Source organism: Bison bison, unplaced genomic scaffold (genome assembly GCF_000754665.1).
Source record: "Bison bison bison isolate TAMUID 2011002044 unplaced genomic scaffold, Bison_UMD1.0 scf7180017864295, whole genome shotgun sequence".
In the NCBI taxonomy this organism is placed as follows: Eukaryota; Metazoa; Chordata; class Mammalia; order Artiodactyla; family Bovidae; genus Bison; species Bison bison.
In genome coordinates this window covers 12,420,668-12,434,531 of record NW_011494867.1, presented here as the reverse complement: position 1 = coordinate 12,434,531, position 13,864 = coordinate 12,420,668, and the positions used below count along the sequence as shown (strand labels likewise).

The 13,864-nt window shown below is 49.1% G+C and overlaps 1 protein-coding gene across 1 annotated transcript in view; it reads left to right on the top strand.

Annotated features, from left to right (window-relative positions):
• Window positions 1-15: 15 nt before the first annotated feature.
• ZCCHC14 (zinc finger, CCHC domain containing 14) overlaps window positions 16-13,864 on the top strand; it is a 48,152-nt gene continuing 34,303 nt past the window's right edge. The window contains exon 1 of the mRNA XM_010850873.1: window positions 16-568. Coding sequence (XP_010849175.1) covers window positions 422-568 — 147 coding nt within the window. The 5' untranslated portion in view covers window positions 16-421. The remainder of the gene's footprint in view (window positions 569-13,864) is intronic.

The following is a 13,864-nucleotide window of genomic DNA, read 5'->3' as shown; positions in this document are numbered from 1 at the left end:
GGGCGGCAGCATGGTGGAGAAGCGCTGCCCGCTGCAGAGGGACGGAGTGTACCGCTGGTTCTCGGAGCTGCCGTCGCCGCAGCGCGTGGAGTTCCTGTGCGGCCTGCTGGACCTGTGCATCCCGCTCGAGCTGCGCTTCCTCGGCTCGTGCCTGGAGGACCTGGCCCGCAAGGACTACCATTCGCTGCGCGACTCGGAGATCAAGGCCAACAACCCGGCCGACCTGGGCAGCCTCACCAACCTGACGGACGAGGTGGTGCGCAGCAAGCTGCTGGTGTCGCTGGCGCTGCTGGGCTCGGAGCAGCGCGAGGCGGCGGGTGTGCTGTACCGCACGCTCACGCACATCGACTCCATCATCCACAACTACGGGTTGCAGCTCAACGAGGGCCGCACGGGCGATGAGTTCCTGCTGCTCTTCACCATGGCCTCCAACCACCCGGCCTTCAGCTTCCACCAGAAGCAGGTGCTGCGCCAGGAGCTCACGCAGATCCAGAGCAGTCTGAGCGGCGGCGGCGGCGGCGGCCCCGGGGGCAAGAGCGCGCTGCCCACCTGCCCAGCCTGCCACAAGGTGCGTACCCGCGCCCCAGGCCCCCACCCCAAACCCCCACCGGAACCTCAGACCTCACGCCTTGCTCCCCAAGGTGCCACATTACCGCAAACCCCTACCCGCGCCCGGAGCTTCCGCCCTAACGTGTCCTCACCGACTCCGCACCCCAACCTCCCACTCGCACCCCAAGCGTCCGCTCCACATTTCACTCGTGTCCCACGCCTCTCCACCCGGCACCTCCAACCCCACCCTCACTTCAACTTGCCATCCCCACCTCGCACTCCGAACCCGCACCCCACGACCCTGCCCGGCCCCTCACGCTCTTTGGGGGCCCGGGGGAGGGGGCTCCGGGATTGGGAAGAGCGCCCTGAGCTGAGTTAGCGGCCGGCCAGGCCTTCGGTCCACGTCTTCCGCTGGAAGCGCGATAAGGCCTTTGTCCCCTTAATCAGGCTCTTGGGCGACAGATAACCGTTACACAGTGTGTCCTCTTGGTTCCTCCAAATCTGGTGTTTATTATCAGAAAAGGAAGCCGCTAGTGAGGTGGGAGGTGGAGATTAGAAGGTGCTGGAAGGGTAGAAGACGTTTGCAGGGTGCCGTGCGGGGCCCGAGGCCTAGATGCCGGTATCCCCGGAGCTGTGGGGCCCGAGTCGCCCCGAGGAGGTTAGGGTAGGCGCGGGCCGCAGGCCGCCGTGGGCACGTGTCCGTGTGTGCGTGTACGTGAGTACACCCGTGAGTGTGTGCATGTATGCGTGTGTATGGAGTGTATATGTGTATTTCTGAGTGTGTTCCTGTGTCTGTGTTTATATTGCGTGTAAGAATCAGGCTACCGTAACAGAAGGAAAAACAGGTTTGGAGCCTTGAACACCCGTGAAACAGTTACTTCTCGGTGACCCGCCTTCCTTTGTAGGAACGGATCCAAGACTGATGGGGAGCCGACTAGGACTAGTTAAAAGATCTGGTGTCTTCAAATTAAACAGGAAGGGCAGAGTGGTCATTCACTTAGAAATGTGAACTTTTGTCTAAATGTTTCAGAACTATGTAAACACAAAGTGTTTGGAGCTCAAACTTATTTTTAGCAGCCCCCTGGGACCCTGTGCTAGGATTGTGCTCCAAGCAAAAGGATTTATCTGTGACCATGTGTGGTGTGTGTTTTTATATTAAAACTGATTTTCTTTGGAAAGTGGAAGATTGCAGTCACACCAGTAGTCTAAGTGCTTTCCGATCACGGCTGAGTGTCCTAAACTAAAACTTTGATTCTCTGATTTGCTAGTGGTGGTTTTTCAGCTGTCTTTCACTGGTGAATTGTGGCTTTTAATGACTTCCTTTGAGACGTGGTTGTGGTACCTACATTGGTTTTTAATCTGTCATATCGCTTTTGAGATAGGTACTACCTCTGAGACTGTAGTCTCTTTTAAGTGTGTGTTCAAATCCCACCCTAAAAACGTTCTTGCATTTACAACAAAGGGAAAGCAGGGTCCTGTGAAATGTGGTTGTCCCCAGGGAGCTCAGTAGGCTTTGGGGTGCTGCTGCTCATGGGGGTTCAGTCCCCAGTGGCCAGTTTCACCAGTCAGTCCTCTGCTTCTGTTCCTAAGCACTGCCGCTGTCCGTGGCTGTTACACCATTCATAGTCAGCTCTTGAAGGGGATTCTTTAGTGTGTAGAGATGCATCGCCTTATAAAAGCAGAAGATGGTGATGATTGTTAACGGGGCAGTGAGCTAACGCTGGAAAAAAAATGGGCAGTGAGCTAAAGCTAGAAAAAAAATATCTTTGATAAGAGACTTTTTGTCAAACCAGAACTACCCCTTGGATGAGGTTGGGGGGCTGATTCCCCTCCCCAGTCCCCCCTTCCTCCCCCCTCTGCTGGTCTGGCATGGGCTCAGAATTGACTAGCTGTGTGACCTTGACCAGAAAGAATCCCCTTTTCCTGGTGTTTTGGAGTGGAAGGCCTTGTGGGCTTGTTTTGAGGGTTCCATGAGGTCCCCTTTGAGGTGCCCAGCAGATATGCTGTGAGCTTCCTTTGCTGCTTGGTCTTCTTTGGCTTTCTTTAGAGGAGCACTGAATTTTTTTTTTTTTTTTTTTAATGATTTTGGCTGCAACACAGGGCTTGCAAGATCTTATTTCCCCGGCCAGGGATTGAACCCAGGTCCCTGGCCGTGAGAATGCCCAGTCCTAACCACTGGACTGCCAGGGAATTCTCTAGGAGCACTGACTTAAGTAAGGCACGTTGTTAGGGAGTGAAATACTTATGTTTCAGAATGTTAGTGTTTTCTAAGTTGATTTTTGAATATGTAGTTACTTGGAGTTGGCATTTTTCTTGTTCATCTGTGGGAAATTGGAGAGATCTGCCTGACCTTTGATAATGAGGTTATAGTGAGTAACTTTGGGGCTCTTGCTTCCATGTTTCAGAAACGGTCATGCTGTCTAGTTTTTCCTGGACAAACTAAGGTCACTCACATTCATTTAACTTTCTGTTCCTTTGCTGATGTCCAGTATATGCCTGACATTGATGCAAAACTCACATGAAATCTACCATGTAAGCCTTTGCCTTCTTAGTGTCTCTTTTAAGTCTGACATTTAGGGCAGTCCTGAAAAAGCAGCCTGGTTAAATCTCTGTTTACATTTCTTTTTTAAGATGTTGTGTTTTGTTTTGAGCTCTCTTGAGTTTAGAGACTTTGTGTCTTTTAGAGATAATGATGATGATGGTTTTTTATTCTTTATCCTGTTTAAAGAGAGACTTCTAGTAATTAAATTTTCTGATGTAGTGGTTGTTTCTAATTGCTTCTCCAAAGTCTCACTGTTATTCTAAAATTCTTCTTTCTCCAAGGACCTGTAGAAGTTTAAAAGTGGGAAGAATGTAAACTAGACATTTTAACTTTCAGAAAGGAAGGTGTTCATAGAAAACCTGGAGGGAGAGTAGGGTGGCTTCATGGTGCCCAGTAGCTGTTGGCACTATGGGTGTGTAGTTCAAACTGGTGATGGTAGCTAGTTTCCACTTGACACTGCCTCAGTCTTTCATTTTATTTAATTATAAAGTCATAGTTTTGCAAAGTGTTTACATCTATCCTTTGCTATCTTTTCTCTGTATAAATGATAAGGTGCTGTGGTATGTGCTTATTTTTTTAAATAATCGCTTTATTGAGATTTAATCTCTGTATTGTGAAATTCACCCCTCGAAGGTGTGTGATGCAATGTTTTTTCGTATATTCATAGAGTTGTGTAACCATCCCTGCTGTCTTGATTCCAGAACATTTTTATCATCTCTAAAAGAAGTTTGTGCCGATTTGTGTCACTTCCCCTCCCCCCTCCCCCAGCCCTGAGAACTGTACTGCGTTCTGTCCGTGGGTTTGCCTGTTGTGGGCACTGGATGTCAGCGGGGTTACCGTGTGTGGTCTCTGTGGCTGACTGCCTTCCCCCAGCGCACTGCTCTCCGAGGGTCGTTTGTGTTGGATGGGGCCTTTGTCAGCACTTCTCTCCTTTTAGGTAGAGTGCTTTCCGTTGTGTGGGTGGATATGGCCCGTTCTGTTTATCCATCCATCAGTTGGTGGACAGGTGGATTGTTTCCGGTGCTTGTTTCTAGACTCTTTTTGCTTTGTGGCTAGTAGAGTCTTGTCTTAATCCCTTACGCCTAACACTCACTTGGTCATCTTTGGAGTGTCACCAACATCTGGCCGCTGACTCTCAAGACCGGAGTCCACCTGGCGGAAGGCTGTGTAGCGCGCAGCGCTGTGCCCTGCAGGTTTTCCTCTGGAAGACCCTGGGCTTCCAGAGGAGCTGCGCTGAAAGGTGGCAGAGGCCACTCTGCTCTTGGGACTGATGTCAGCTCCAGGGGCACACTGTGAGCCCCTCCTGCCCTTGTGTCCAGAATCCTTGGGTCAGGAGCTTCACGGACCTACTGTGAGAGGGTGCAGAAACTGTTTTTGAAGTGCTTAGCGCAGGAGTGTGGTGGCTGGTGGTGGTCTTCTGGCCGTGTGCCCTGGTCAAGCTCTGGAGCCCTCCACTGTGGGATGAGCACCAGGGAGGCTCGGGGTCCACACAGGCGCGGTGAACACATCTGCTAACAATCCCTCGCCCAAGGCGAGCAAGAGCTGACTTTGTCTCATTGATTTTCCAAAAGTTTTTGGAAATCATTGCAGTTCCGAAGGGAGATACCGGGTAGTTTGTCATGTGAGCTAGAAGTGGCTTTCTCTGGTCTCTCCTTTAATCCTAAACCCTGGCCTGTTGGAGCTGGGAGTCGTCTGAAACCACAAGAAGGGACTTTGCTTGGAGCCGCTGTGCTTCCTGCTCAGGTTAAAGGAAGCACTGTGCCTGGGAGGCCACTGCGGCTCCGCGGTCACGCTTGTTCCGGGCAGCCCACGTCCAAGGCCACCCGTCAAGGCCACTCCCAGCAAGTCTGACTTCCTTCAGTGCACTGCAGGAGAGGGTGTCCTGAGACAGATTGATTGGATTTTATTTATTTATTTTTGGCCAGCTTTTGTAGGTCCCAAAGACTGTCCTCTTTTTATAGTGAAGTACATGGTATAGGAATTGAGACCTCCTGGGGTGCAGTTTTAACTGCTTTCGTGCTGCTGGTGTGTTCATTACAGATGAAAGCCCCTCACCTCTCCTGTAGCTGTCTCCCCGCTGTACGATGGCTCAGACTATGTGACACTTGAATTACTGTCCTTTGCCCTCATGTTAAATTCAGGCCACTTACTTTGACATGAGCTAGTTTACACGTGCGTCGTTCAACTCAACAAACATTTGCGTTTCTATTCCACACGTGTTCTGGAGTGTAGTTGTGGAAGCTGGAAGTTTCCTATCCTGTTAGGACGTGATGAGCAATGGGGTGGCATCACTGATGCAAGTTAGAACGTTAGTGTAGATAAACATCAACATTAGCCTTATTTCTGCAGTTTTTGAAGTTCATTATTTTTATTTAGTCTTTATTTTACCCATTTTCTCCTCATTCCTGTACACTTTATTTCCCTTCTTTTGGATTGAAGACATTTTGGATGAATGTATTTTCCCAACAAATTCATGTGTGCATTTTACAGCTTCAGAGGAAGTGAGGAGAAGGGACCTGAGCTGGTCCAGCTTCTGTTTGTTGGCAGAATTGGTGACTGTTAATAAATAAAATAAAAAGAAAATTTTTATTACATCTAGGAAAAGCAGTTTCTACTTAAGTGTGCTTTTTCCTTGCCTTCGATGGGTTAAATTTTAGAAGAGATCCCTTGAATAGCTTTTTTTTTTTTTTGAGAAACCCCCATTCAGAATACTACTTCTCTCTAGTTTAAGTAAGAACTGTTGCTGCAGGTTTACTATTATTGATAGCCTACAGATTATCGATGGGTTTCTGGTTTTTTACTTTTACCCTTGACGTAAATGGTTTAGAAATTAGTTTCCGCAGGAGAGCTTCATTCAGTCTCCATAGCTGTTTTGTATGGGCCTCGCTCTGTGTAGTAGCCTCTCTGTTTTACAGCTGCCCCGTAAGACCCAAACGTTACAGAAACACTTCTGTCAAAGTCAAAAGCAGTTATTGAGAAGTGATAAAATATTGATTAGTTTTGAAGCAGCTTGTTTTGTTCTGGGTCAGAAGGCCTGGAGTCATTTCGAGTGAAGAGAAGACAGAGGCAGGACAGACCCTCTCTCTAGTAATCACCGCCCTGGCGGCTCTCGCTGGTGCAGATGTCACGTGTAGGAGGCAAGGCTGGCAGGGGGACCGCGGACGTGCCTGTGAGGGGTCAGGGCTTGGGCTAGGTGTTGTGCAGGTTTGTAGAAAAATCACCAGCCCTCAGAAAGTCTTCCCTGTCCCCGTTCTATCCTTAATTGCTCCTTTCAGGGGCAGAGCTTTCCTTTCTGTCCCAGGAAGCCCCTCTGCCTCTGTCCTGGTCACATCTTTCTGTTTCCTCTGGGACACTGTTGGGTCACGTGCTGCACTCTGCCACTTCCTGTCCTCCCCACCACCCCACGCCAACCTTTGACCTCCGCTGTTTTCCCACTTGGCGCATCAGCACTCTGCTGGAGGCAGCAGAACCCTTCCTTGCACTTGAACCCTCGGCCATCCACTGTGGTCTCGTTCCTCTGTGGCCAGGTCTTGCTTTCCAGGGGGCGCCCATTTTTAACAGTCTGGTGTGAAATCTTCCAAGGTTCTAATGCCTATCTAAATATATACTTAATGTATTCTTTGAAAACATCATGTATACATAATTCAGTACAAGTGGATCTCTCATCTATGCCGTCTTCATGAGTGTGACTGAGCATGCACGCGCACACACGTGCACACGCACCCCCAGTGATACAGGACACAGCAGCCTCCTTGGACTCAGTACTACTGCTCTGGGCCTGACTGTCAGCTATTCCTCAGCCTCCTGTAACCTGGCTTCTGCCCCTAGCCTCTTCAAGGAAAACAGTTTTAATTAAAGAGTACCCAGTAATCTTTTAAATTAAAAATATTTTAATAATTAGAGGTAAAAATAAATGGAAAAGCTACAAAAGAATATTCAGCGCACCATCCCCTTCTCCTTACTCCCCTGTCCCCCACGCACTTGGGGAAGGATACATAGAATATTTCAAGCTTCTGTTCCCTTACCTGAGTGTAGATACTTTTTATTCCACATTTTTAAAACAGGTTTATTTTTACCCAGGAACCCATGCAGTTCTGTTCCCCTCTTTGTTTCTTGTGGAACCTTCCAGAAAAACTCTATTTATCGATAGATGACCCGTGCCTTAGCGCGCGCACAGGTCTGTTCATCGCTTGTGCCTCTTGGCGTCTTTCTTGATGAGCATCGTGTTGCCTGCAGAGCTGCTGCCCTGGGTCTCTGATGATGGGCTCTGTTCCCCCTCACTACTACAGATCACGCTGTCACTTCCCTGTCCTGTGCGTGCCACCTGCGTGCGGCAGACAGCACGTGTGGCCCTTTATGTGTGGTAAGCGTGTCTGCAGAAGAGAAGCCTGGACGTGGGGTTGGTTGTGGGTCACATGGTCTGTGCTCCTGTGATTACTGGGGTGTTGCCGAGTTTGTTTGTGGGATCCCCACAGAATGTGAGAAGGCGAGGAATACCGCTCAGTGTGGAGGTACACGTTCAGGTGATCCATTTTATTTATTTTTGTTGAGCTCTCTATATCCTTTGTCCCCTCTCTGTTGGGTTATTGATCTCGTCTTTATTCGGAGCTCTATAAGTTTCAAGGAAATTGTCCTTTTGACTCTAGTGAAAGTTTCAGGAATTTATTTTCCAGGTTTGGGTTTTTTTCCCAAAAGACTCTGCCATGCAGTTTGGGTTTTTCTTTTTAACGTTGTCTTTGTCAGTCTCGCCTGGCTTCAGGGTGTTGTGTCGTAATTAGAAATGCAGTGTGCATTGTGCACAGTACTGTATGCGTGCGTAGATTGTGCTCATATGAACGTAATGCATTGTACACAGCCACCGTTCCCTGTGGTGTGCTTATACAGAACTTGTGTGGTTTCTCATTTTGCATTTAACCAATCCATCTGGAATTTATTTGGTCTAAGGTACAAAGCTAGTTTTATATTTTCCAGATGACAGCCTAGCTGTCCCAGTGCCATGTGTTGAATAGCGCACCCTCCTCTCAGATCTGAAATGCGGCGTATTTCCGGTACGTTTCAGTTTACTTCTGGACTGTCTGTTGGGTCTCACTGATGTCTCTATCCTGATGACCTGTGATTTGCCAGATTCACCCCTTATCGTTCTCATCTCGTTTGTTCTGTGGGCTCTCTGCACTGTAAAATTCTCTGGGGGATGGTGTTTTGTTTTGTTTTTTAAACAACTGTGGCTGCTGAGACGCTCAGTTAAAGGGTCTGGGTGGGGCTTGGTTGGAGCTGCCTGGGAGCCCCGCCCCACCTTATTCTCTGACAGCCCTCCCCCACACCCACCCCAAACTTCCTCCACTTGTTTGAGTCTTAGTTTCTGTTTCTCCTTCTTGCCTGCCCTTTTGATGATGGTATTCCTCGGACTTCTCTCCGCCTCTCTCTCTCGTTACTTGATGGTCTGCCCTCTCTCTTATTCCCCCAACTCTGTAACCAGCTGCGACTGAGCTGTGGCCGGATGCTCCAGGGAACTCTGGGTGTCCAGAGGCGAGATCCTGTCTTCTGTCTCTGACCGCTGAGCACATCCTGACCCGCCGGCCAGGATCCCACACCGTTGGCAAGTCTGCCTGCTTTCTCATCTCCACAGAGTCATTGATTTCCACCGACACTGCGACACGGCAGCCGGGTTGTGCTCTTCGTGTCTTTCGGTCTGTCCCTCGCTCCCCCTGTCCCCACCTCTCCCTGACATACTTAGCATGATGGTTACATATGCGGGACACTTCTTTGTAAGTGGATTTGGGTAATTTATGAGGGAGTTAGGGCACAGATCACAGTAGTCTTCTGGGAATAAGCACAGCCCTAGCTACAGGCAGCTCCACTTCATCCCGAGTCAGGAAGCAGGCGAGTGATGGCCTCCTTTTAGAATTAACTGCTGTCCTTAAGTCCACAAGAGACAACTTTAGAGCTTCTGTCCCTTGTTTTGTGATTAAATTTAAAAACAGAAACTTTGGTGCCTTATCTCTTTTTAGAAATAACAGTGACATGTTCGGGTGCTGCCCTTAAGTGGGCTCTGGTCTAGGATCCCCGACCTGGGTCTAGTGTGTGATGGTGCCACGCTGACCGCAGCCCCCAGGCGTCACAGCAGTGGCCCCAGGAAGCTGTCCGTAGGGCTGGTGCTCTCTGGCCTGAGCTCCTAGCGTGGCGCGCGGCGTCCCAGCGCGGCACCTGCCCTTGGCCTGGCTGTGTGTTTTCAGCTCTGTCTGTAGTCCGTTCCTCGTGTTCACGCACCCCCTTTTCCCCCAACCCCCCCAGATGCTCTTCGCTCAGAGCGGGCCTCTGGCCCCACTTCCTGGCTCACAGAGTCTATAAAGCAGCCTTCTTTGGCTCCTTCTACCCTAGCTCTTACTATACTGTGTTGTAATAGGTTTTTTCACATTTTCATTCCCAAACTTTGATTATTGGAGGCAGAGACTGTGTCGTCATCTTTCAGTCCCAGAGGCTAGTGGTCCCTGCCTCCTGGTAAGGGGGGCTGTGTCCTGAGCAGTGGAGGGACATGCCAGGGGTTTTCGAAAGGCCACTCGAGTGAAAACATTGTCTTCCTCAGTGCTTTTCTTTCCCATGGGCCTATTAGTAACATCCAGCGGCTATTTCTCTTATGTACTATATAGATGCAGAGTCTAGTGAATTTTAACTTCTGTATCCTGCTGTTTTATTTTTCAAAAGCTGGTGTGCAAAAGCTTCTGTTGGGAGAAACTCTCTGAACTTGATGGTTTGGCTTTATATATACCTTAACAAAACCGACGGGGAAGGCAATGGCACCCCACTCCAGTACTCTTGCCTGGAAAATCCCATGGATGGAGGAGCCTGGAAGGCTGCAGTCCATGGGGTCGCTGAGGGTTGGACACGACTGAGCGACTTCACTTTCACTTTTCACATTCATGCATTGGAGAAGGAAATGGCAACCCACTCCAGTGTTCTTGCCTGGAGAATCCCAGGGACGGGGGAGCCTGGTGGGCTGCCGTCTATGGGGTCACACAGAGTCGGACACGACTGAAGTGACTTAGCAGTAGCAGTAGCAGTAACAAAACCGAGTTGACGGACAGGTACACTGAGAGCTGGGAACAGAGGGTGTATTCTTCCAGTGCTCTGATGGGCTTGGCACCTGTAGAACTACGCGCGTGGGTCAGGTTGTCTCAGAGAGGAGTCTGTAGGTCTGAAAGTAAGACTGTCTGCTTGTATTCCTTTAATATTTGCAAAGTTGTGACTCGTGGTAAGCCTAGGTATTTTAGTGTACTGTAGAATGGCAGGAAACCAACGGCTGTTAGCACCCTAGTTGTTAGTTTGTATTTGTTATACTTTAAACACTGATGTGGAATTCATTATGAGAAGGGAGCATTGTAGCATCATTTCTGATTATTTAGGACTTTTACATAAGAACCTCAATAGAATTACTAGAAAGAAATTGTATCCTCAGTTTTCTTACTGATTCACAGTGAATCTAATTAAAACATGTATTATGTAGGAACTACTTCTAGAAATATTATAGTCTAGACTAGAAAAAAAAATAACTGAAAAGGAAAGAGAATTAATTTGTGGGGAAGAAAAACAGCTCCTCCTCCCATCACATTTGGGTATTTTAATAAAAATTAAAAGCTTGGGGATAATGGTAACAACCTATTGCTGTAACAGAGTTAATTAAGTGAATGAGATACTTTGATGTGGGTTGTTGGGCCACGTGGGACAATGTGTGGTGAAAATAACCTACAGGGGACGCCCCATCTGCATCTTGGGCTGTGACCCCACTGGACACAGCGCTCCCCAGGCCCTGCTTCCCCGGGGAGGACTGCGCTTCTCCTATCACCAGCTTCCCCACCTCTGTTCTGGTGTGCTAACTTTGCAGGTGGGAATTTTCTGAAAAGGCTTGTTTGTGTGGGTCTTTTCCTTGACTAGTTATGAAGCACATGAGCCATGTGCTGTTAATACTTGTACTGGTGGGGCTGGGTTACCAATCACAGTGATTTTTTTCCTTTCAGAATAGGCGTCTGCTCACAGGGCTCCTACCCAGACACATCCCCGGGGCCTGCTTCACTGGTGCTTCTGAACCTTTGATGTGTCCTCACGTCCTCTTTTCCAGCTGGGGGTCCGGCTCACCCCCAGCGTCTGTGGGTGCCTGTTCTGCCCGTCGCTGATGCCCCCGTGTTCTGGGCTGATCCTGTGTTGTGGCTCACACCCCGGGGCGTCGCGCAGCACCCCCAGGAACGCGCGCTGCTCTGCGATGCTCATGTCAGGTGCTGGAGCGTTACGTCAAGGGCCAAAGCGGGCAGTAGAGCCCACCTCACTTATTATGACTAAACACTGAGCCAGGCTCTCAAAGAGTACCCAATATTGATGCGTCCTTCTGGCCAGGATGTACAGGATACCAGTGTTAGGCATACTGTGCCCTTCTTGTGTCAGAAGTGCTGAGGGTGAAAATAGCCTGCGGCAGATACCCTGTCTGTGTCTTTGGCTGTGATGTTCTGGAAAGAAACTACTGGAATGGACCTTGCATGCCGAGGGGAGCAGCTTCCACCAGGACATCAGTCACGTGACTTAGGTTTTTCCTGAAGGGGGAGGGCTATCTTCCTGAACATAGTATTTTACATTTCAGAGTCGCTTTTGGAGTTTATAGAGATGGGGGTTTGTTCCCACCTGGCTGTGCCTTTTGAACTTGTGCATTTACTAACATTTCTGTGTGACCCCTTGCATCGCTGTGTTCCTCACCACTAACATTGTGCCTTTCTCTCCAAAGCACTGTTTTGAATACTCCCCAGCCCCACCTTAAATTTCCTGCCTCTTACCTGCTCAGTTCCAGGAGAATACGCCTGAGCTGTTAGGTTGTTTAAAGTAAAGCTCTCAGTGAGAGCTGGTAGTGCACTGTTCAGACGAAGCCTTGCCTGCTCTGCGCCTCGGCCATGTTGCCAGCTTGAACCGTGGTGGCTTCCTGCGAGGTGACAGGCTCCAGGCGCTCCCCCAGTGCCCTCCCTTACCGCCGGACTCTGGTTTAATCGCAAGCTGTGGGGTGGCCTGGAGCCAAAGTTCTGAGCTTCCTGGGGCTAGATGTGCTGTGGGGCTGTACCTCCCAGGACTGCTTGTGAAGAACTTGGCTCTAGAATTGCTTTGCTAGAACTCATCTAGTTACGTACTTGGTATCTCGTGCTGAGATTTTTGAGCGGTAATCATTTTTTTCTCCCATCTTTTCTCTCTTTTTAATGAGCAGAGCTCTAGGGTAGGGAATATTAAAAGGAATGTTTTTATGTGGAAAACGGTTTTTGGTTAGCTCTGGCTTTCACTTGTCCTAAGTCAGCAAATAGCTTTCACTATTAAACTATCTATTTTCTTGTTCTGGTTTTTTAGAGACACGTAATCACTGCTTTAGTAAAATGCTTACAAATCACTTTTCGTTCAGATTTTATGTGTTTTTTCCCATTGACTTACAAGTATCAACATTCAGCACGTTGTTCTTCCCGCTATAGAGGCGGCACTTGGAGGACAAGTTGGAAATCAGGGACTCTGTCGGTAGATGCTGGAGTTGAGGGTCTGTTCCTGCTCCTGGAAGCCCCTCCCGCAGGTGTTTGCTTGGCTGGCTCCTCTCCCGCCAGGCTTCAGCTCCACCGGCCTGCCCCCAGTGGCGGGGTTTCCTGTCGGGGCTTCTCAGCACCTCTGACAGCTCCGTGACAGCACTGGCCTGCCAGGAGACAGGGCAGCCACTGGGATGAGCAGCTGCCGTTTTTTAGAAGTTGCTTCTGTTTGACCTTTTCATGTTGTTTGCATCTTGTAGAAAGGTGCTCTCGTTTACACTTGGTATCTTTAGCTTTTTTCCTAACCCTAATAGTGATTATTCCTTTTTAAAAAATTAGAAAACAAAAAATATATTTTACTCACTCAGATAAAAAATACTATTAAAATTATGGCATATTTTCTTCTTTTTCCAATGCCTATAATGTGTGTGTCTATACAATTTCTATGTTACACATTCACATACCTAAATGTGAGTGTTCCCCATGCCTTTCATTTTCTGAAGTTGTTTTTTAAAGGCTGCATAATATTTAATCATATGAATGTACATTTACGTATTTAAATATTAACCTTGCTGGATATTTTTTTTCCTCCTTTTGGCCACACTGCACGGCTTGTGGGATCTCAGTTCCCTGACCAGAGATCAAACCCATGCCCTCAGTGGTGAAAGCCCGGAGTCCCACCCACTGCACCACCAGGGACTTGCCTGTTTTTCTTCTTTTGAAGCTTAGATGAACCTTCTTGCACACAAATCCTTGTGTCACTGGTTATCTTTTTAGGACAGCTTCCTCCCAGTGCATGAGTGGGCCCAGGGGTCTAGAGACAGTGAAGTTTGTTACAGACACACGGCTGCAGTGATTTGCACTTGCTGGCTGGGGACGAGGTTGCTCCCCTGTGACATCACGAGCACTGACTCATGGGGCATTTGCCTGTGGTCCAGATAATCAGGTCACCGTCCATGCTGTTGCAGGGTGGCGCTCGCTCGTCATAGAAGAGTTGCCTGTGGGTGGAGTGTCTATTTAGAGGAGAAGGCAGCCCCCAGGTTCCCAAGACGGGGATGTGGAATCTGGGGCCTGCCTGGACTGCATCCCTGGGTGAGGTCAGTGGTGCAGCTTTGTGTGCTCCTCTCGGGGTGCGGTCGAGCGGCCGCCCAGGGGAGCTTCTCTGCGGGACCCTGTGGGTGTGCGTCCCCTCCAGTGTCCCCGCCGTGCCGTGTGTCAGCACGGGCACCTGGGGGAT